At 41.4% G+C, this 24711-nt stretch overlaps 1 protein-coding gene across 7 annotated transcripts in view; it reads right to left on the bottom strand.

Moving 5' to 3' along the window:
- SEMA6A (semaphorin 6A) overlaps window positions 1-24711 on the bottom strand; it is a 120224-nt gene that overhangs the window by 45403 nt on the left and 50110 nt on the right. For all 7 annotated transcript variants that reach the window (XM_054185062.1, XM_054185060.1, XM_054185066.1 and 4 more), the window contains exons 2-11: window positions 22090-22227; window positions 19290-19407; window positions 14089-14149; window positions 12630-12692; window positions 11684-11785; window positions 8795-8885; window positions 5735-5854; window positions 4577-4665; window positions 3450-3667; window positions 434-565 (exon numbers count right to left, since the gene is read on the bottom strand). In XM_054185062.1, coding sequence (XP_054041037.1) covers window positions 434-565; window positions 3450-3667; window positions 4577-4665; window positions 5735-5854; window positions 8795-8885; window positions 11684-11785; window positions 12630-12692; window positions 14089-14149; window positions 19290-19407; window positions 22090-22189 — 1094 coding nt within the window. In that variant the 5' untranslated portion in view covers window positions 22190-22227. The remainder of the gene's footprint in view (window positions 1-433; window positions 566-3449; window positions 3668-4576; window positions 4666-5734; window positions 5855-8794; window positions 8886-11683; window positions 11786-12629; window positions 12693-14088; window positions 14150-19289; window positions 19408-22089; window positions 22228-24711) is intronic.

A 24711-nucleotide genomic window follows, 5' to 3' on the forward strand; every position in this document is an offset into this window, starting at 1 on the left:
AACAACTCATAGGAGGAATGAGGTAAACTGAATCTCCACTTTAATGGAATTCTGTTTTTTTCTCCATATGATACATCCTCTGTGGCACATAAATTGCATGTTAACTGCAGAACAGGAACTGGTGCAGGCTTTGCAATGAGATATATCCATTACCGAACCAATTTGCAACAGGTATGTAACTCACACGACTCTTTAAGTGATAAATTATTCTGACCAAGTGAATCTGACGCTGACCTGATTTATGTTACACAAATCTTGTCAAAGTGGAAAAATTCTCACTTGCATACCTTATATCCAAACACAACTCAACTTCTATTTTACTGTTAAAACATGTATCTTCAATTGTATCTGCACTCTGCAAGGCTGCTCAAATTACCAAAACCCTCTGTTCTGCATGCAGAAACAGAACAGCATCACTACACATGAAACATACCTGGGCTTGGGCACTCGTTCGTCAGGAACTGGTGTCCATGTGGAGTCTGGGGACTTTTGTTCTTTGAACCTCCCAGTAAATACATTGGCGATGTCAAGCATGTCATAGGCACAGACTGCAGAGCCAGGGATGCTGCAAAGTGACATTTCCCAGAAATTGTTACTCATTCTGCAGTTATGCATAAAATATTGAGTGAAAAACATGCTGTATAGAAGTCTTCCTGTCACAGGCTACCCAATCCTGAACTCTGTAACCTCTGAGCATTGACAGGAAAAGCCAGTGCTGTGGAAAAGCCTGCAATATACCAATCAGCAGACAGCTCCTGCCAGCACAATTTGTTTCAAAAGCCTCTATAGAAAGAAATAATTGCTATCATCTTGAAGAAGGGAAAGAATCTGGGAAACTCTGGGTACCACTGGTGATGAACGAGGAGTAATAGCCAGTCTCATTCAGAGCCCATTATTTGGAAATTTAAGTTCTTGTAAGTCACAACAGCTCTTGGTATTAATTCTCACAGTCCCTGTCATGCCTCAGAAATACACTGCAGACAGTTCAGAAGTTGGTGCTGATCAAACTGGGAGCATGCTGCAATGTGCCATTGACCTGGCATTTCGACATTATTACTCTATCCTCCCACAGCCTGATCTCTACCACATTTTCCCAACAGAAAGGAGTTAACTATGCTCAGGAATTTGCTTAACTCAATGAGGTGTAAAGAGCTTATAGAAGCAAATTCAATTTTATTTTTAGATTATAAAGTTGTAAATCTCAACGTTTTGATTATTTGCATGCAACTGCACGATAGCATTGTCTAAACGTAATTATATCCTTACCTACATACTTTCTGAAAGGCTTAGGGGTTTCCCATGGTCAGTCACTTGGAAGTGTGAATTATTCATTTATCCGCCTTTCATTTTTTTTACACATGAACTACTGTATTAGTGTCTGACTTTCACTGCTTGATTTTATCAGGTAAATAGCATGAACCCAGCTGGCTGAGGCTTTCAATCTGGCTTTTAGCTAGTAGGTTATTATACACCGAAGAAAAGTGTAGGAACTATAATACTGTTAACAGAGAATAAAACTAAACTCATAAAGGTCTATAAATTGATAGAAAAATAACTGCTTGAATATTAAAAGGTTTCAAAATGCTTATTACTGAAGGAAACAAGAAGTAGGGAGACAGTATTAGTCTTACTTTTATCTCCACAGATTGTGTTTTTACTTGGAAGGAAACTTCAAAGCTCTATATTAATGTGATACTACACAGCAAGAGTTTTAAATGGAGGCAGCCATACGTATGTTGTTGTAAGAGTTGGGTCAAGGGTATATTTGTCCATACACAGGACCTCACCCTAAAAGACACCTCAAGACCCACTCCAGGTAGAAGGTTTTGCACTTTGCTGAATTAAGCCCCAAAGAAAAAACAACCCTAAAATCTTGCGGTGCACTATACAGATCTAAAAGCGCTGAGAACTGTGCTCAGCACATATCTACACAGTGATGGAGGGATCGCTGCGGTAAGAAGACTGCAACAACTTTTACTCTTAAGGATGGGGGTTTGTGGGTCCACAGTGTGATAAAGCCGTAAGGATGGAGTACTGTGGGTCACAGCCAAGCCATCTCCCAACCACTGGACTAAAACCCATCACCAGCTCCTACCCTGAGCGACCTCAGGTTAGACTGGGGAACTCCTTCCAGCACACTCTAGGGGGAAGCTTTGTTCCCGAGATCAAAGATATGTGTTGCAGCTTTTCCTCAGTGGAGGAGGAATGAGAGAGATGCGTCCACGTCAGAGGTAGGTCTGTTAATGAGGTGTCTCCAAACCTATGCGTCTTCCTGTCCTCTTCAATGTCTGGCAAAAACTGCGGCCTATAAATAGTACCTTGATTTTAACACCAAGTACTTAGATTTTAAAACACAGGGTTTAAGGAAAACTATTATTCATGACACCACAGGAAATTCTAGCAGAGTGGGAGGACAATCTCAATTTTGAGATAAACTCAAGATACAAACTATTTTCTGATGCTGAATCTGTTTGTTCACTTGTTTTCATTAAGCCAGTTTGCATAAAAAGGGATCATCTTAATTTAAGCCTGTATTCGCCATTGGTGGCATAATTATTCCATTGCAGTTCTTATCGTTTCAATGTCAAAAGCAGCGATTATACATTACAGGCCTGGGCTTATTCTCATTTGAAGTCAGTTCTGTGCATGACCTCACTGAGCTCAGGCTTTGACAAGAGGTGGCGAGTGTACAGCAAAGCCAGATGAATTTCAGCAATAAAGTTCCCCTTTCAGCTCAAACGTTACTCTGTGAAACAGCAATATATTTTTTAATTAGAATGCTACTATTTTTTTAACTTCTCTGGGAGACCTCAATAATTAGATACAGTTACTCTTCTAATAACTTCTGGAGAAACATGTTATAATGCATAGTGGTAATAAATTCTTTCCAGATGAACAGATGCTTTTGGAAAACCTTGCGAACAATGAAATACAGGTGTTCTGGGAACCCTCCTCCCCAGCAAGCGGGACAGCTTAGGATCTTGGTTCTCCCAGGAGAAAATGCAAGAGTCAGTAGGGATGCATGAAATAAAGGGGAAGAGTTCTAAAGTGGTTCTTGGGGGTTTAGATGTAAACAGGACAGATCCAGTCCTTCCTCTGTGAGAAAAATAAATAAATTGTATTTTCTCTATGGAGTAACATTCTGCAAGTCACATGCTGCAAAACTTCTTGGGGGTCAGTCTGAATTACTTCCATGTAAAGAAAAGTCCACCCAAGGAACGTGTCCAGATAGCAAATGGCTGAAAGCTGCTCTAAATTATGAGATACAAAATGCAGTAAGCAATACCAGCGTGTCTTAAAACGAAACACAAACTACCAGTAGGCCTGTGGTACACAATAATTACATTGTATGAGCAATCACTTCTTCTACCTTCATAAAGTAAAAAGAAACTGCAGTGAAAAGCAAAACATAAAGGAAACAGAAGGTAAAAGGTTATTGCGCCTATTACCTATTATATGGAGTGGAGAAGGTTGCTAAAACAACATCCCGGCCGTTGAAATGGATAACATCTGTAACTGCCTGCAGTATGTTAAAGTAGAAGTGTGAATCGCCAGGAACTGAGCAGTTCAAACGAGCCTTGAGAAAGGAAGTCCACTGTTTTTCCAGCACTCTCTGAGATCCTCCCATGTCATTTTTGCAGACCTGAGCCACCCTTGGGAAAACTACCTGGAAGGAGTAGAACAAAAATAATGGAGAAAATGAAATGTTCGTTTGAACTGAAAGACTTTCTTGGAATTCTGCTTTTAAAAGAGTTGGAATAACACAGCAAGGTGCTTAATTTAATCCCATGTTTCCATAATCTGTGACAAATAAGAAACAGAGAAAAATTCAGCTTTGGAACAGTGTGCTATAAAAGATAAGGCTGTGGCATTTACTATACAGCCATAAATCCTTCAGGAGATCTGTTCTCAACCCATATAAAACTCATTTCCATACAGACTGCTTAGCTTTCTATTTCCCCAAACAAAAGCACATTTTATATTCACAATCCCTCCAACCCACGCTGCCTGCTCTGACTCTTGTGTTTTCAGCACTTAAAAACTATGCAAATCTTGCTGGGCTTTTATTCCTGCCCTCCACCTTTGTGACCTTGGTCAGCTTTTCTGACTGCTTAGTCAGAAAGCTATTGTATCGTGAAATTAGCAAAAACACAGAAAGTGTTTAATTATTCTTTCCAGAACGGCAGAGCACAAAATTCCTGCCCCTGTTTACTCAGCACCCCAATTCAGATTTCTTAAAGAAAAATATCTCCTTGTTTCGAATCCATTTTTAACAAGCGCCTACTACGCTGAACTAACTACATTTGCCTTGTGCTTTTTAGGATTTGAGAAAAGAGATTCCAGCATAAGCCGTCACCGTAAGAAACCACCCTGCTTCCTTTCAAGACAGTGCAATGTTTCACTCCAGCCAACCTTTTGGCTTGAGCGATAGGAATCTTCTCAAAATGATGACCTTGTCATCATGATTTATGGTTCTCATTTCAAGGTCACTCCTAACAGCATTGGTCCAAGAATAGCACATGTTTTCCTCCTCCTGAATCTGACAAAGTCATTCAAGGCAATGTTTTGCCCTTACCTTCCCCATGCTGTTGTACTCCACTGCTATCTCCCGGAAGAAGAAGTAAATGTAATTGCCATAGTCCACTGCCTGGACAAAGTATGGTTCTAGAAAAAAAAACAAACAACAACATGACATGCTATTTAGGCACCACTTACAGCATATAGCATGCAAAGGAACGCCGAATACATTCACACTAAACATCCAAAGGTGAAACGCCCACATCAGGCAAACTTGTGCAGTTTTCAGAACCAGCAACATCACCACCGCAGAAGAACCACTGTCTGGGGACAGGATAGCTGGGGACAAGTCTGAGTAACATCACTGCAAGGTAGTTAAGCGTTTGCCACTAACAGGTCTGCCCTGTGTGGAGTACGAGGAAAGGTAAAGAGGTATATACCATAATGGTATGCCTGAGGGGTCCAAGCAGTGCTCTTTATGGCATACAGGCTGTGTGTGGAGGGAATAACAAACCATTTAACTGTTTCTGCCCACACGTGTCTTTAACACCAAGCAAAGTGGGACAGCTAAAGTCGACACCTGGCAAAACATTTCTACGTGCAGAAAAAGACTTCAAACTGTGGCTTTGCTCACTGTTAAAATCACTCCAAATGCTAACTATTCATAACGCCTACGTGAAACTAAACAGCACCGGTCTGAACAATGAGGGCATTTAGAGCGCAGAAATTGCCTAATTCAATGGCAGCTGTACAGTCTGTAAGAATCATAAAAGAAAGGCTTTGTGCAATATTCTCATTATTTTATTTTCATTGATGAATCTTAATGTTCCAGGACAAACCCTCTATACTTCACGAAGCCTTGACTGGTACCTAACACAGTCCTGATGCAGGAATGTTTTCAAACACAGCCCAAGCACAATGAGCCCTGCAAGTTCCAACCTTTACATCCAACAGCCGTAAACCGATGGATTTCGGCTTGGAAACCTCTCTGGAATATATATTCTGATCTACCATGCTCACAGTTTCTGTCAGGTCCAGTAACTCGGGGTCAGGAGAAGAGGGAAAGAGATAAACAGATCAGTGTTAAGTAAGAGGTGTAATTTAGTTCCTTCTTTCTGCCAGAAAGCGTTGGTGAAATGAAATGACAGAGAGGTCTGTCAGGAATCCAAGACTCTCATCAGAGATGCTGCTTTTTTCGTTTTGTTTGTTTATCTACCTTTCAACCACTTTGAGTCATGTTTAACTGTCCGCAGAGTTGGGCTGTCTCCAAGGCTCCGATATATGACTGCATCTATTGCAAGGAAGTCGGTCACTGTGGCAGAATACAGCTTTCCCTCTGGGGAGGAAGGAAAGAAGAGGGGAGGAGCATTAGAAATAATATAATTGCTTTCTCTCACCAGTCAAATGAGATGGGCAAACGAAATTACCACAATCTCCTTAGGAACACCAAAAAAATCCAGCTAAGTAAATGGGACTGAGGCCTGAACAAGCAAGTCACCAGTTTTCAAAACAGTAATTTCAGAGGGATGCTGTGGGAGAAGAAACCTGATGGAGTCGTTCTTCTCCAGTTTAGGCAGGTGATACTGAACCACCCTAATGTTTCCGTTTCCTTGCACATGCCTTTGGTTCAATGCTTATAAATTCTGCCTATGTATATGAGCAAAATAAACATGGGGAAGCCGCGACAGAACTGTTAGTTTTAACTGGGAGGGCAAACCAGACAGGTCTCAGGGACTGTCAGCTAATTGACACTTATGCAAATTTCTCCCTTTGAGAGCACTTCTCTTCTGCCAAAGATCACTGGCAAAAAATTAAATAGCATGCAGGGAGCCCAGGCAAAACAGGGTTGCAAAGAGATGCAGGAGGACTGTCTACCTATGTTTCTTCTCTAAAATGCATTTTAGGCATTTCCCGCATGAATTATGTGTTCCTCTCTCTTAAGAACTGGAGGACAAGCAATAAGAAAGGGTCTACAAAATGGCACCCCAAGTACAACTGAAAGATGCAAAACTATAAGAAGGTAAAAGCATGAGCTCCAACCACATTTTAAAATGATAATTGTTGTCTAATCTGTTTGCAGGTCATGGTAACTGCACAGGGCTGTTTTCATGTGTGAGACAGATCCTGGAGCAGGATGTCTGATAGGCGCACAAGCATGGCGGCAGCAGGACAGCAACTCGTGTCTCTGTTGTATCTACATAAAAATCAGAATGGCCTGCATCTCCTTTCACAGAAATTATGTTGGTGCTGGGCCTTCAGGGCACCAGCACAGAGGACATACCCAGGACAAAGCAGAGCTTCTATTGGCCAACCTCATCGCACTTACAGACAACGTTTAATTTCAGCTTGAGATTTAAAAATCAGACTGTTTTGTATTAGATGGACTGTACTCTTTGTTTTGAGCCCCACGATTCCCATCATTATTTGGCTAGTTAAAAATGGCCTTTTTTTCTTAGCCAAAACAGAAAAAAATAATGACAAAAAAAGCAGATATTAAAAACAATTTTAAAATAGAATAAAAAGCTGAATTGTTTAGATATGGATGTCTGAACTCATGTTAATACAATCACACATTTATTTTCTTTCCTGCCAAGTTCCTGAAGACCATGTGACCAATTACAATTCGCACACATCAGCCATAATAGCTTACAGGCTGCAAGACGAGCCATATTCATGTAAGTGCACCCAACACACTCAGACGAACTCCTGGATTAGTGCCCCAAACTGTTCTGAAACTGCTTGTCACTCTGAAAAGTTATCATGGGTATCAGTATGTACGGCATATGAAACAGTGATTTTCTGAAGCTAGCAGAGTTACAGGGTATATTCTACATGAATTTATTTTAACACTATCAAATTTATTCTGAATCATCATGAAAGAGTATAATCATTTCTATAAATATTCTTTTTATTTTCAAATAATGTGAGCGTTTCTCCAGTGACAGAGCGGGAGTCCTGTTACCAAACTTCAGCTGCATGCAAGGTAAATGTTTACATTAAGCTGAATGCCCTCTCTCGGCCAGTACAATGAGAAAGGCCCTTCTGAAAGGTCATTCAGACTGCCCGAAGGACAGGGAATCTGAGACACATGGGATAAATTGTTCTTTGAAGGTGCCTCTCTCTTTCCATGGTTTACGAACTACCTGCTACAATCAGAGAATTCCTACTTAATGTTCTTTTAACTGTAATTAAGACATCACATACTACTGCCATCATCATCACCATTATTTTTGAAACAAAAGGGCCCATTTAATTAAACTATAAAGAGTGAAAAAAAATAATAATACTGCAACTTGCTATAAAATCTCTCCTTTGTGAGGCCACCTCAAACACAGTAGAGCTTAATACAACCCTTTGGCCACAGACTCAGTTGAGAGTGGCTGAGTTACTTGCACACTTTTAAATCTTCAGAGGAATAGCTGAAGTATTTCCACGTGAGCACCCAGGCTGTGCTTTCTAGCATGACACCTGCTGAAGAGGACTGACATTATCACGGGTGACTTCTGTATTATCTTTACCACCTATTTTACAGCCAAATCTAGGAAAAGATCAGCACGGTTCACCCTAAGAGAAGTTCAATAAAGAAACAATTTAATCAGGAATTCGTGAAGAGAGGTACAAAAATAACACACAATCAACAGCCCAAAGCAACCCCATTAATAAGCACTAATTTTTTTTAACTGTTGCAGTAGAAATCAGAGTTAACTGTATTCTGCTGCCTGCATAATCACCATTAACCAACACACTTCTCCCCTTTGTCTACAACAGCTGGTTAACACCACATTGAGATGTTTTCTGCTTTAAAATAAAATCACCTTCCCTTTCCTTCTAGATCTAGAAAAGGGCACATCACAGCATGTTCCCTAACTTCCTTTTATTATGAAGGTTAACTTAAGCTTCGAGTTGTAAAAGAGCATATCCTGCCTACTCCTCATTAAAGTTCACACAAGCCTTGAGTTTCCCTGACTTTTGCAGAAGTTGGATGCAGCCAGAAATGGTGCTCACACTGGTCTGGCACCATATTATCATGAATCCAGGAAATATTGAAACATTGGACCAGGAAACTGAGGCCTCAGGCAATGTTTATGATAGTGAACTTAATCCCAAAGAAGGGAAGGCTTCCGTGCTAGTGATTTCCTTATGCCCCCTATTTTTAGTCATCATTTACTCCCTTTGCCACCTTTTAGATTTTGGCATTCTGGACTCAAGAGACACAGCGCTATGGCAGGCCTGGGCTGTAGGACAGAAAGCAAAATGTTTATCTCCGTCACTTTACCTGCGAACAACGCAACGTTGGCATGCTTTGCATCATACGGGCACCGGGCCATTCCACTGAATTCATCTTCCAGGAACTCCAGGGTATCCATCTGAAAAACAAAAGGGAGCTCCTCAGACAGAGAAATGAAAATTCTTATCCAGGATAAGGCTTATGACACCATTTCTTCTTTTCTGGGCAGGGAGGAAGGTGCTCTCTCTAACTGTGCTCCTGACTCTGAATTAAAAACCTAACAAAAATCACGATGTTAAATAAAACCAGTCCGAAGAGAGTGCATCCAATAAGCCAGGCATTCTTTTGGAGCTAATCACTCTTACCCCGACACATTTTACAAAAGTCTTCAGTCTATATTTTATCTGTACACAAGCTTCCTGTTGAACTCTAGCAGGCTATGTGGTCTGTGGTTCTGGCAGGGATTCAAAATTTATCCTCAACAGTGATCCAACAGAAGCGCTCTTATACACAGAAAAGACTGCAAGCCATAGCAGTCAGAAGAAACAACACTAGGACAATTATCTGTGTGTGCATTTTTCCTCCTCAAAGTCCGGAGATCCTTCTGCTCTAGTCTCAACAGTGGTGCTCTCTTCCTTGATTTGCATACTCAGAAGGATGCTCTCCAAGTCTTACTGCATCAGTTGAGTCTGTGTCACGGAGAAATCCTCTTACCATCGGGCAAGAATTAATCTGTGCGGGAACTGTAAAATCTGAGGCTTAAACTGGGAAATAAATTCACCCCAGGCACTGATAATGATACAAACATACAGATCAACTTTACGCTAAGTTCAAGAGGGTTTAGTGAGCTACGGGGTAAAGGTACAGCTCTTGTCTCTTTAAGATTCTTATACTACCATATTTTGGGAATAAGAATCTTTCTAGCATATTCAAGTAGCTTGAGCAGCTCATACTGTATAAATCACATACAGTACAGACTCACAGAGCATGAAAAATAACCCACCTGGCACCATCAACTACTCCAATCAACGTTTTGCTCGTATGTTACAGCACCCAAGTCCTCCAGTGGACCATTTGTCATCATTTGTTTTCTGTCATGTATCCTTTCTGTCAAAACCCACTCTGAAGGGAATTAGTTGTGTTTACTCAAGGGCTGAAAAGCATTTCAGGTGATAGTGAGAGGAAACGAGTTACAGTTCCGAGCAGTTTTTCCCTGCTCCGAGCCCCACACCCCAGGCTCATCCACACTTCCACTGGCAGTGTGGAGGGGCAGCCCTGTTTTCTGTTTGGCACATCTCTGCTGCTCTCTCTGTATAATGTAGAAATACATGGAGGAAAAGCCAGGTCCAGAGACACCTTCTGCTGACTCCCAGAGGTATCACTATCCATTTCCGCAGCCCAGCGACGGCTGAGGCAGCCTGCAGAGGCCATGCACCACGGGGAATGAAAAACCTGCAGTCAGGGTAAGGAGGGCAATTTATATCCCTCACATCAGGATGCCAAGGAAATCTGTGTTTGCATTAAAAGACAGCTTTCTAGCAAGGGAACTGGTTGAGATTTGTTAGCCACATTAATGGCATTGAGAGCTAAAAAATGACAAACCATGCTGGAAGACTAAACACGGCACTGAGACCGAGAAGCTTCGTTGCATGCTCGGAGCGGGATGCGAGGAAAGGAAGTAAAGAAGAAACAGCTGTTAACAGAGCAGCTACCTGTACCACACAGTTGCCATGACGTAGGCTTGTGTTTTTATTCAAATTTGATTCTTCCTCCATAGACTGAAAGAAAAGACTATGCTGAGCTTCTTTCCTGTGTTTCCTAGACTGTAGCCACCACAGTGGCTAAACAAGGTAAAGCAGCACTGCAGAAAAAGCAAGGAAGAGCAGCAGTCACAGCAAATACCACTAAGGAAGTAGTTTTCCTGGATGTTAATGTCTTTACTCTGTTTTTCACAATAACCATGAACCCAATGAAATGCATGCGAATTGTGCCGTGACTTTATCAGAAGCAGCATTAGCAAAGCTGAATTTTCTTTTTCCTGAAGAAGGATGAGAAATGACCTGCGGGACATAGCAGTGCCTGGAAAAGCAGAGTCTGGATACCAAGGGCCTAAGTGAATTCATATCAAAGCTGCTCCAGAGACATCCACTGTTGGGGGTTATACCAGATTATACTGATGCAAGCCTGAGAAAATGGGAAATATTTGAATAAACGGGCCCTGTTAAAATGCAGATGACAGCAACACACTATGTAAAAGGAAGAAACTGGGGTCAAGGAATTAATGTCAAGTATCAGTGGACCCGCACAGTTTTCTACGCTGCTCTAAACAATGCTTTGGCTTTGTACATCCCCAGGTAGTGAGGAATACATCACCCTCCTGCTGCACCTTTCTCTGGTGAGATGTGCTGTCAATCACTTTTACAGCACACAATGCCATAGGCCCTCCAAAGCTTCCATATCTTCTGGGTCCCCAACACTAATCTGCCCAGGTTTTGCTGTGCTAAGCCCTCAAGTGTCTTTGGAACTGGCACTGGGATTGAGAACAGTACAACATTTAAAATGTGCTACCCCAGAGGTAACCCTCAGCGTCAGTCTATGACTTTATGTGGGTGTCAGTGACAAGCTGAGGAACTTTCTGAGGAGCAACCACATCCACAAGCAGGGATCTGAAGGACTCTGCACCTACAGAGGGCAATGCAAAGTGGCAATAAACTCTGATGTGCTGGAGTTGCAAAGGAGTAGGTAATCAATCCAAGCAATCCTCAGAAATCCAATCAACACTGAGCTCTGTAGCATTGAAACAAGTCAGGATAAATGCTACAGAGTCAAATGATGCACTGCTGAATGATGACCTCATGCTGTTGCCAGCGTAGTCACAATAAATCCAGCAGAAAGGCAAGGAAGGCATAAATGAAATCCCACAAACAGATCACATACCTTGTAGTTCCTGCAAGACGGGTTGAATGCATTTGTTCCACAGATAAACAATGTATCCTCATTTCTTTTTAGGAGAACCTTAATAAAATTGTGACACTCATCCTGAAGAAAAAGAATAAAAAGTATTTCAGCTACTGCATTTTGGGTGTCTGGTTTTATTTTTATGCCATGATATTTCATTGTCAGGTCTAAAATGAAATTGGCTGGTAGCCACTGTGATATTCTGGGCTTTATTTCAACTATGTTTAACTGACAAAGAGCAAGACGCAACTGATTTATATTACAGTGGTTTAAAAATGGTTATAATATTCATATTATAGCTCAGATTTTGCTATTGTTCACATAGATAAATTTTGTTTGAATGCTGTTGGCTTTCCTCAAGAGTGAAAAATCTGATCTTCTTTTCATCTATGTTGCTGTAAGACAGTAGCATCACCAATGCAACATATTGGCATAAAGTACCTCTAACTAGAAGGGGAAGCAGGTGTAAAGAATCAAAGAGTCTGCATCTAATTATGATACCACTTGTGCCAGTCACAGGTTACAGCAGGGTAAAACTGGTGTGAGAAACAGTCCTTCTACAACTGTACACATTCATGCTTTCTGATGCGTTACACATAATTCTAAGTGAATTCCTGCAGGAGGAGGGACAGCAGCACCTAGTTTTTGAAGCAATGGTAAGCAAAATCAGTACACCAAGCATTATGTCCAAAATCCTCAGTGCTTTAAGTATTTCAGGATATTGCTGTGGCTCCTGTCGTGATGTTTTATCACATTAAAAGTGAACTATTTTTGCAAATTAAAGACTTCAGTAAGTTGATGGAAAAAGCAATTACTGGCAAGAAGTGAATGGCATGATCCATTCCACATCGCAGACAGCAGTCTGAGATAATAGTGCAGCAACTAAACTAAAGTGGCAGATGCAGAAGAAATGAAAATTGCCTACCTTATGTTTTCCCTTCATTCTGCATGTGTCTACATCAGCTTGTCTAGATTTCCATGTCAATTTCTGCAAGGATCAAGAAAGAAATCAATTAGAGCCCAGAGGTTGTTGCATTTGATTTCAGAAGCAGAAGTCCCTTAGGGGAGACTAGCTGTTGAACATATATTTATTGAAAGCTTTCTGCACCCGTTCTCCATGATTAATTCACCACAACAATGAAAGATCAGTGATGTGGAGCATTCACTTAATTTTGTGGTGCCATCTATTCATTAGACTAGAAACCTATCCCTTTCTTTTAAAGCCTAAACCAATGGAATTCAGCAATAGGCCAACTTTCAAAAATATGTGCACTTTTCTTAAAAGTACTGGATGCTCTCTTCTTTTAATTTGATATTGTTCTGCAAATCAGAATAAACATTTATGGACTATAAACCCTAACTGGATTCTAAATGAAATATGTATTCTGGAAGATGACATTTTAGATTACCAAAGAAATCAAATTCAGGTAATTCTTATCAATTCAATTGAGCTAACAGGCTCAGAGACCTCTCCACGTATCAAAACACTGTTTACTTTATCTGCTAACATTCTTCTTCCAGAACAATTACAGTTAAATCCCAGCCTGGATTTTTTTTGCGGTGAGTTTCAAGAGTGGTCAAATGTGGTCGGCTGCTTAATTATAATAAAACTTTATTTAAAAACGTGTGGCCTAAGATAGTAACATCTTGGACAAGCCTGTGCCCTCATTTTTTGACGAGTAATTGGGCATAAACTCATCTTCAGAATCATTCATAGTTATAATGAAACACTCTCCCCTCCTACAGTGGAAATCACCCCATGCCCAAATTCATATGATCTTCCGCTGGGCCAAGGCTGTGTTTGTCACATATTACACAATGTGCATGCAATGCAAAGGAGATGAAGGGAGATTATTTCTAGTATGTTTATGTTAATATACAATATGGTAATGCAGACAAAGCTCTTTTTAGCTTGAATGTAACTTCCCATGGAGACAACATGAATACATCTACAAAGTGATGTTATAATAAGATTTTATTTAGTGAGTACTTGCATGAGTGAATAAGATTTGTGTGCATGAAAATATGTAAATAGCACTTGCTTTTTATGATGAAAGTTTCAGTATACTTAATTGGGATAGTATAGATGTTATAGAAAACTGCTGAATATAAATGAATAGATGTTTGACAGATGTTCCTTCAGGGAGCTCACTGTATTTCAGCACAGATTGCTTATCAGCCCAGCTAAATCACTTATCAAAAATTCACAGAGGACATGATTGCTATTCTAGCTTTCCCCAAATATGATTAGCAATGCCATCTTACTTGCTTATTACAGTTTTTACAGCAGCACTGGCAAGTTGTTTGAAACAATGTCATCTTCCTATTTATTTGAAGCTTGTTCTAGTGTCCTTGGTTTCTGCATGATGATAAAAGCTACTTACTTTGCTAAAATAAATTTCTTCTGTGTGTGATGCGTCCATGTCAACAGTATAAATATGGTCCCTGTAAACAAAGTCAAATGAATGCAAAGTCAAATGGAGTAGTCAGACAGTTCATTTTCTATGAAGAGAGCAATCTATCACAAGATAATCCATAACCTATTCAAAAAAAGATCACAGGTCTTACCAGGGAACATTACTGCCAGCATCGCCTGCTTCTCCCAGAAAAGCACTTTCATATATAAACTGTTTTCCTTCCCATTAAGAAAAAAAGAAAAAGGATACAAAACTTCAAAGCAAGATTCTTTCCCAAAAGCAATTATTTGAACAAATGTGATTTTGGAGAGGAGATGAGCCTCATGTAATTTCTGTTCTATAGGTCCTACAGCAGATGCCACGATCCAGCATGCAGATGTTTTTGCGCATCCAGAAATCAGCTGGAATAGCTCCTAGGCAGCCTTTGCCAGATTCCTCGGCTAGCAGTCACTATGCCACATTTAGCCATTCAGGGTTAAAAAGAGGTTAATTCTTCTTTTTCTTTTTTTTTTTTTTTTTAAATTATGTGTCTAACCTGAGCTGTGATAATTTGATTGACAACATGGTAGGCAAAAGGCTGACAGCCACAAAACTATTCCCAGAAATCATTCTTCTCTTCACAAACTGGTGGCCAAACTAAACTGTAAAATACTCCTCGGAAAAAAGTTCACATTTCTTGCTTGCATTTACTTTCTCATTTTCCTGAGAACCTGTCCCTCTTTATAGTTAGCTGCCAATCTCTCCTTGGAAAGAGGAAATAGACTCAACTACTCAGGTAAAGAGGTATTTTTAAACATTCTCTGTGTAAGCTGAGAACAAGGACATCTCTGTATGGAACCTAAAATTTGAAAAAAACCCCCACCAACCCACAACGCTGTAGTAACTGCCACATCAAATTGGGACTAAGCATCCCATTTTTCCTTGAAATAACATTGGCTTTTTTCAAAATGCAGGAAGCTGTGCAGCTGGAGCATGATCCACAGCATTGGAGGGGCCTGCTGAAAGTGGGATACAGACTGTTTTCCATTTCAGAAACCCCTGCTCTCAAGGTTAGCTTTGTTTTTTATTGGGTTTGGGGAAAACAGCGCTGGCCTCTTAAATAAAGCAAACAAAAAATACTGTTCTAAGAGGAATAAGCAACACTTCTCTCACGTGCAGAAAAGAGGTGGCATTGTTGTGGGGAACTGGCTTTTAAAAAAATCTACTGTCTGCTACGGTGCTTGAGGCTGTTTGCTTTGTAAGATGCCAAACTGAGGAGTTGTGGGTTTTCTTCTCCTCCAGACTCTCTAAAACCAGAGCTGTCATTTACTTCCAAGATTAGTTTAATGCTTCAGTTTATAATTTGCCTGACTTTACTGACAGAGCAGTGGTCAGGGTTGGTGCTGGACTAAAATTACACATTAGCGTGGTATCAGCTTCATAGATTACTGCACAGTTCCCTTTTTATGTACATCACTCTTTGTTGCTGTCACTCCTACTATATAAAAGTGGGAACAAAATCTCTTGAATTGCAAATTAGGTGCGGCTGGAGCTCTAAAAACCTTCTTCTAGCACAGCTCTTGATTTTAATCTTCACTCTTGCTTTCCAGTGGTTATGATTTTTCTTTCTTAAACAAGACAATCAGAAAATACGGTAGTGGTATTCAGAACAAGGCTTGAGTTACTTAGTTCCGCTCCCAGTAAAACTTCAGGCGACTTATTTTCTGGTTCAAGAAACATTTCAAAGAAAACTCAGATGCTAAGTTACGGGATCATTTGAAAGACTATCAGGCAAATTACATATCATTTTCTTATGCCGTACGTGAAACACAGTTGCTAACAATGTCGGCACAGAGTGAAAGAGCTGTCAAATTCAGGGGAGGGCCCTCTAACCACAGACAATGAGGGATTGTCCTTGCCCTCCTTTTCCCACTGCTGCCCAAGTCCTACTATCTGCTAGCTGTGGTATGTGTACAGCTCGCTGCTAATTAAGTTATTCTAACACAAATTGACTTAATCCTAGAGCTTCCGTTTTTCCCACCTCCAGTCAGCAGAACCGAGTTTTGTTGCCATGGCATAATCCTGTGGAGGAAGGGAATTTAAATAATGCCACCGGCTGTGCATGACCCTTGGCCACTCCATGCATCGTCTGGAAATGTGTAACTGCAAATGAGGAGGGAGCCATCCCCGATGCTCCGCGGGCTCAATAAACCATTTTGTACGTACACATGAGGGGTGACAGATAATGTGAACAAAAGCTGCCACCACACAAGACAATGGGAGGAGGAGACACAGCAAACTTGGGAAAGGGTGTGTGAGCGCGGGGGTGGGCGAGTGTGAGAGAGACAGTGAGGGAGTACCCTTCCCACGAGAAAAAAGAAACCAGAGCTGGTCCTTCGCAGTCTGCAAGCCAGATATTCGGACAGCACGGCTTCATGGGCTTTGGCTGAGTTACTCAAATTTATATTGGCTGTATATCTCTGCCTGATAACATGAAATACAGCCTTTCCGAAGCGACACAAAATTTTATTTGGTAAAAGCTAATATAGGAGTCACATATCCCATATGACAAGACAAGCAATCGACAAGACAGAAATTTTGCTCTACACCAGTCACTCAGTAATAAAGTGTTAGCAGTTCTCAAATCTGAGTTAGTTCTCTCCTGCGCAAGGAAACTGCCTGCAAAGTAAACGCTGGATTTTCTAAAACAAGCAAATAAAAAAAAAAACCAACACAAACCCAACAACCCCAAAATAAAAGCTCTCAATGTTTAATCATTTGTTTTGATCGCTTTTCAGATAATTGACTATAAACATAAACTTATAATCACTATATTTCAAGGTCTAAAAAAACCAGCATGAAAGCAACATCTGATACGATAGCTAAGGGATTTACATTCACCACCGTTTTCAATGAATCTTGTTACAAAACTCTTTGAGAAACACCTTTGTGTACACATTTGTTTCGGTCTCTAGATTTACTAGTACTTCTAAAGGAGATGCAGTACTGCAGTTTTAAACTTTCATTCACACTAGTTATCACAGGATGACTCATTTTCTGAAGTTTGTTACTTAAAGATAAAAATGACCTTTGAATTTTAGCTCGTATCATATAAGCTTCTCAGCCCCGCAGGCAGGGGGAAAAGAATATGTCAAAGAGTTTTTGTGTTACCACAGGAAAAAAGTGTAAGAAGACTTTTGGGGCTTGTGTAAGTACAAAACAGACCAGGTCTTTATTCTTTTTAGTAGGTCACTAGACCCTAGGAGTACATAAGCACTCTCATTGTAGTAAACTGCTTTATACAAATATATAGCAACATAATACTTAAGAATGCATATTCACAGCCACTACGCACACTATCCCTCAAATATTAGCCTTCTTTATATAATTCGTGCACACGGTGGTTTCATATCCCAAAATGTTTCGCTGGGTTTTCCTGATGTAACATCAGCTGCTTGGGCACTGCGACAGACTAATTGCGTCAATCTCAAGTCTGGGAACAAACTATGAATACAGCCGAGCAAAATCCACAAAGCGGATTTACCACCTTCTCACTGCAAATGATTTCCTAATTTAAAGGAAAACAAATAAGGAAAGCAAAGGGAACTCAGCCGTGAAAAGGAGGAAATCCTGCCACCACCTTTCAAACCCCTTCAGCCTGCTCCCCCGCCCCGCTCATTATCACACTAAATGCAGCAAAAATACTTAGCCCCGAGCTCAGGCAAAGCCCAGGGAGGCCTTGCTGTGGGGCTGCCCACTCTTTGTGCCTTACAACCAACACCACTGCAGCTCCCTGTGGAAGGATGCACGTTCTTTGCCCGGACTTGACGTAAGGGCTTGGCACGAGTGAGAACCCAGAGCTCTGCTGCCCAGATCCCGTACGAACTGGCGTATGTGAGAAGCCCAAAGAAGCTCTGCTGAACTGGTATGGCTGCAATGCCTGGGCAGGTCAACAGGCAGAAGTGTGGTCTTCCTGCAGCCAGGGACACGGCTATGTAAAAACAGCACTCAGTGACTCTGCTGGTGTAACGCAACTAATTACTTGGTGCCGAGTGGAGGTCAACAGGCAGATCTCCACCACAGGACACATCCGACCACCCAGAAGACAGGGAGTGGTTGTTTGAGAAGGAAGCCAGGCAGCTCCCGGAGGCTGCCAAGGGCTTTGAGGACAGGGCTGGTGGTGAGAGGCTGCCTGTTCAGCAGCTGTTCCCTTTCACCTCCTGGCCATCCCACCCACCACTTCTCCCATCTGCAGCAACAGCCTGGCTCTCTGTGGCAACGCAGAAGGGTGTGTATTTCTCTGATGAAGGAGAAGAACCAGAAAACCAGCAGGAAACAAGCTGCTACCAGAGGGGCAGCTTGCGGGGAGGTCCCAAACAGGATCTGGGTCCAAGAGCTCCCAAGATGGAATACCCATCCTTGCTAACCTGGAGCCTTCTTGCATTTATCCTGTGTCCATCAGGCAGCTCCCACTCTAAGATCACCAGTCTCCTTTGCCAACAACAGACAGGGAGAGGAAGTGTTAATGTCTGACCTCTGCCAAGCTGGAAGCTGTATAGGTCGGTGAAGCTCCATTGAAGCTGACAGTGCCATAATGGGCCATGCAAACTGAATGGGTGGCTCTATATGCAACTTCTATAAAAAGGCGTGTGCTTGTATCTGCACAGTACAGCTCCCCAAAAAAATCCAGACACCAAATTCACTTAACCTTGCCGAGTACATCAAAAGAATAGCAGTAAACATGTTTGCCTCTTTTTTTTGTCTTAACATATTAAAAACATGCCTAAAATGGCAACGTGGCAGTTTAATAACTCTTGTCTGAACATGCATTTGTGTACCAGCAGAATTGTTCCCTAAAATATGTCATTAATGGTGTGCACAAACAAAATTACAGGATGAGGATGGACTCTCTCCTCCATGGGGCTGTACAATTTCTGTGGCAACTCCCGTCTTGCTGGACTTGAAAGCAGAGGTGTGTAGTCCTGAAAGGAATGTCTCAGCACCTCGCAAAACTGAACCTTCATTGACTAACAAGTTTCCAATATGTCTTACTAATAGGCTGCTAAGCTCTCTCTGAGTGAGAAAATCCTAAAAATAATACGTCCGGCAGAGAACTCAGAATATCCCTCATCTTCTCCTTCCTCCTCTGAAGCAGCAAGGGAAGAGCGGCCAAGCAGGGGACTACTGACCTAGCAGCAACGTAGAGTGTCCTGTTCATGACCATGACGAGCTGGATGTCCAGCCGGTGCCTCTGCGTGGTGTTCCGCCCTGGTTTGTGACCCACAAACACCGGATACTGTCTTGTATCTGCAGGAAGGGAAAAAAAAAACAGGGTCAAAAGAGAATCACAAACTGAAACCGTGCTAACACGGAGCACTATGGGGCCAAGCTACAGCCAAAACTTGCAGTTTCTGTTCTGCCCTGCCACCACAGCCTGGGGTTGGAAGGCATGAGCACAGAGGGCTGGCAAGTTCTTCAAGGTTACAGTCTTTGCAACTTCAAGGTAGAAAGTCATCACCTTTGTAGAAGACAAAAATTGTGAGGTTTCTTAGACCATAAAGCTATTCTGGAGCTCTTGGCACCTCGGTACACAGCACTTTCTCACAGTTTTTCTCTCACTGCTTGCAGAGTTTAAATGCTCACTCCTGGCTGCCAAAGTGTGTGCAGCAGGACAAAGCTTTTTCACAGTGGCCCATCAATCATCACAATGACTGGACTGGTAGTGGTTAAAGCAAAAAACTTGGCTCTTCTTGTTTCAAAGTGCCAGCTCCCTGGGTTTCCTACAGGATTGGACTGCCATCGTAGAACAGCTGTGGGGATTTCTGAGAAATGGTGGGAAACCACCACTTGAACTTTATAAAATGAAAATCACTGCATATTATTTTGGCAACCAGTCTGAAACTCCAGTTCTTCTGGCAACTGGATAACCTTACTGACTGGAAGCCCTGTACTGAGCTTATGCTATCAACAAGTCAATTACCCCCAAGTGCTACCAGTCAGCAAGAACATTTATTCACTCTATTACCATGATTTTTTTTGTGAGACCTCAGCATACATGGAGTGTGCTGCTGCTCTCCAGATGATCTGTGTGTACAACCTGTAACAACAGTGAACACTCCTGCCCAAGGGCCACCTTGCTGTTAGAACTTCGAATGTGCATGTGATCATGACATCTAGACGGACAAACCAGGGAGTCAGTTAAGTAAACAAAATGACAGTTAGAAGACAGGAGGAGGGTAAACCTGTGATAAGCATCATTATCAGTGCAGAACTGCTGCATGCACGTGTTAGACAGAGCCGACTAGCATCTAGCTATGCCTGAGCCTTTTCCCCATCAATATACTTTCCCAGAAACCTGGGGCTGATTGAGGGAGTCTACTTCTTCAGAAACTCAGCTACTGCTGTAGTGTTTTCAGCTATTGTCCTCTAAAAGTGTCTTCCCTGTTAAGCTTGGTAAAAGTATTGATTCACACCATGGCTTCAGCAAAGCACTTAAGAGTGCTATGCGTCAGAAAGCCTGGTGATAAAACTGCATGGGAACAGGAACTTCCCTGCAAATCAGATGCTGAGAACTCTTGGAGAAACAAATTAAAACAGCCCAGGCAGGATTTACGTTCAGAAGCTTAATCCTTCTGGCCAAATCCTACATGCAAAATGCCAGGTTTAACTGTACAGCTATTCTCTGTCCAATACTGTTTCCTCTGTAACTCACGGATCTAGCCACGAGCTGGGGGCATGTACATTCACATGCATTTCAGCATGCCATGGCACAAAGGAAGAAGTTAACCCATGCCCTATTTCTCCAAAAGGATCAAGACTGGCTATTTCTGCGTTAGCAAGGACTATTAGCATCACCCTTCTGGAGGGTGAAAATGTTGGTGCTGAAGACCTTGTGTTCGCACTAGACGTGTTTCAGCAGGGTTTGCTTCAGAGCAGTTCTGCCCTGTTCTTGTATTCCAGACGCCTATTAGCATTTGGAGCACATCAAGTGCACCCCTGGAGTGTGTCTTTCAGCTTCGTCTTACCCAAGACAGACAAGTTTACGGGTGCCAAGGCCACCCCAAAGCACAGTAAGGAAGGACAATCAAGAGATTCACTTTAAATTCAAATTCCTGACACAAAGTGGGCTTAAACATAAGCCTGCTCATTCCCAATTCGCTACTCCTTAGCGTACTTTTACAGACCCAGGTGCTGAAGACTTTCTTCTAAACATCTGAACCTTTGGGATTTCAGAAGACTTTTCTTTGCAGTAATGGTAATTGAGTTGAGGTAAATGTAAAAGAATCAGTTATGCTAAGCCTGACTTCCATGGTGAAATGCACAGAAAGCTCTTCACCTGTTTAGCCAGCAAATCTCAATACTGACTCGCAGCTGTCCGTGTTACCCTAGATTTTGGAGAGTTTGCCAATTACTGCAGAAGAGAGATTCTGTTACAAAAGATTCTTTGTTTTGATTTGGTTTTTAGCTACATTTCCAGCTCAGCAAGAAGTGCCTAATGCTAAACCAGAATCCATCAGAGCTTAAAGACGCATGTTCAGTGATTTGTATTAGATCAACAAATTATGTTTTCAGAGCTCAGTTACTTTAGTGTGCTATGGCAGATACTTTGAGGTGTTTCACTGGTTATCCAGAACTACATTTTCATAAGTCAGGTAAGGGACACTTTGATTATGGGGCAGGGAGGGGAGGGCTTCCTTCCTTTGCTGCTGGATACAGCAAGATATTTGGTTTGATTATGCTATTGAAGCATCTCTTTTTGAGAAGGAGAAAGGCTATGGTTTTGGAAGATCCAGCAGCTTACCACCCAGTAGTCAAAAGTCAATACGAAAAAGTCACGTTCCTGTGTTAGTATCCGAGACCATAAATTGGTTGATAAGGGACACATGAAGAAAAACAACTTTATTCATTGCAATTGTAACAAAATACTGTTGTTTTGAAGTCCCCTGATCAGTGTTAAGCAAATGGAGGCCTCTGTCCTCTTATACTTACAGTTGCCATGCGAAATACTGATTGGCTCAGAATCTTCTGGGAAACCGGCCCCAGCAAAGTGTAGCAGTGTGAAATATAGCAGCAAGGCTTCTGACCTCATAGTAGTTCAGCTGGGAGGCTTCACTTCTTCACTTCACCCTGTGGAAGACAAACAAGGGCTTAAGCATCTTCTGTCGGTTCACTGCATACAGAAAGCTAAAAAGAGTCGATGGAACGGAGAGGAAGCTTTACTTTTCCTCGAGCCTCTCACCGTACCTGAGGAGGTACGTCATGTTCCTAAGCAGACACTACCCTACCAGGCCAGTGTCCCTTTAGCCCATACCCCAGCAATGCAACATCTTGCTTGAGGATAGACTTAGTACCTGTGAGTTACGAAGAATTTTCTGCTTATATGCAATAAAGGAACTTCAACTCCTGCACTGATCGACAGCTGACAAGAGTTTTTCAGGAAATATTTTGTTTTCCCCTTCTTTGGTTTACATCATTAGATGATGACACAATGATACACACCATAAATGAAAAAAAACCCCTGCACTACATTATTCTGGTTAAAAGAGATTAAGGGTTATACTACACGACTGATTCATACCCTGCAGAGTTGTGAATCAAGTGAAGAAACACTGAGAGAGCTTGATGCAGCATGCAGAACATGTCATTGGGCTTTACCATAAAAATATGTACCCATAAATTTAGATGCCATAAAACCAATACTCCAACTTGTGATAAAGTAAGGGAGAAGAGAATTGTCTAAACCCAGCATTTTTTCCCTGTGTTCCACTGACGCATTCACTCATTCACATTTCATGTACAAAAATATCCCTAAAACTTGAAGATAAAAGGAGCCACAGGGACCTTTGGATACAGTGAAAGAAAACAGCACATAATACAGTAAATAGCTCATAATTCCCAGGCAAATTCCACACAGACGTTGATCTGCAGGGTAAATCAGTGTAAAAGTGGGGTTTTCTTTTCATCCCTTCCAGAGTTTCAAACCTTTGATGCTGCCTGCCAAAGATTCCTTTTGAACAAAGCTATTTTACAGTAGCCTGTCAGTCATTCAAGATTTACGGGCAGAAAGTCAAACTTCATAACCTACACAGTCTTTGAAACTTAATTTGGCAAACAAAGTGCTAACTTGCCCTTCTGCAACACCATTTAATATTAGATACCTATGTCTTCTTTCTCGATGCCAAAAAAAAATTAAGAAATCTTGTGTTGCATTTTCATTTGTAATTTCACAGACACAGCTGATTCCTCATCTTTTACCCAACTGAAAAATGTCACATAATTAATTTGCCTTATCAGATATTTGCTTTCAAATAAAATTTCAGCTCCTATAACTGGATTGGAATAGGGACTCTGTTGCAGGCCAATGTAGTCCATAAGGACTAATGATTTATTATACTCTGTGTTTGCCTATTATTATTCAAACACATAAATTGGAAACTTGGCTGATTCTCTATTTCTATTAACAAAATAACTGGGAGACCGAGTTAGACTGACACTAGAAAAAATAAAATCTAATGTAAGGTAATGACTGACACCTTAACTGAACAAAGTGTCAGACAGATAGCAAAGGATAAAAATAGCAAGCATAAATACAATGCAATGCAGACACTGTCTGTCTACTATACCTTATGTGAGAACGCATGCTAGAAGATAGTACATACGAGCCCCAAGAGAAGCATTTCCATCTAGCACTGGTTAGGCCGATAGCTGTGTATGATTACTGACATAGCTATGTCTGCCTGCAGACACTTTCTTTACCTGTTTCCTCCATTTGTCTCTTTAATCACCTCTTACATTTTCTCTTGACTGTTAGCTCTCTGGGGTAGGAACTGTTTCTTTCTATTTGTTTCCATGCCCAGTGAAACATCATTTGGGGCCCTTAGGAATGCCCAAAGTAGAAATAAGCAGCAGAAGTAAATACAATACTTGGAAACACAGTTTCCCTCAAAAGGTTTGAATTATAAGTAAAATATACACATTAAAGGGGTACTTTCTCTCTCTACAATTTTTCGAAATGTAATTTTGCCACTTTTAAAATTTTGCCCTCGTAAGTACAATGCAAAGTGACAAAGTGCCTTACCTTAATACAGAAACAGAATGAAATTATTTCCTTCTTGAAATTGTTAGAGTCTAACGCAGAAGTCTTCTCTGAAACACACTTGAGGAGCAACAGTTTAACGGGAAGAAACTTATCAAGCAATCCAATTCTTCCACTTGAACCTTATTCATTCACAGTATCAGTCTGCAGGCTGACAATTCAAACCACTTGGCTCACAGTGAGACTCCGGAGCATAAGACTAGCTGGTTTCTGTTACTCCCTATCAGCACATCATCCACCATCTAGCAAGGTGTGTACGCTATGAGGAGAGTATTACGGTACTGCAGACATATCGCTGCACTCCACTTTAGAGCTTGAAAAACTTTTCCCGTGGGTGATTCTGCACCATCATTCCCTACTTCTCATTCAGACATGAGTACCGCTCCGTGTAAATATATACGGGAGACAGCTTCCCGGAAAATAAACAACGCCCAGCATGTTTATTTTGTCATTTTATGTACATGTTATCAGGTCAGATCTTTTTTCTTTTACCTGGAAAGAATTAACTGACAAAC

This window comes from Rissa tridactyla, chromosome Z (assembly GCF_028500815.1).
Source record: "Rissa tridactyla isolate bRisTri1 chromosome Z, bRisTri1.patW.cur.20221130, whole genome shotgun sequence".
Lineage (NCBI taxonomy): Eukaryota > Metazoa > Chordata > Aves > Charadriiformes > Laridae > Rissa > Rissa tridactyla.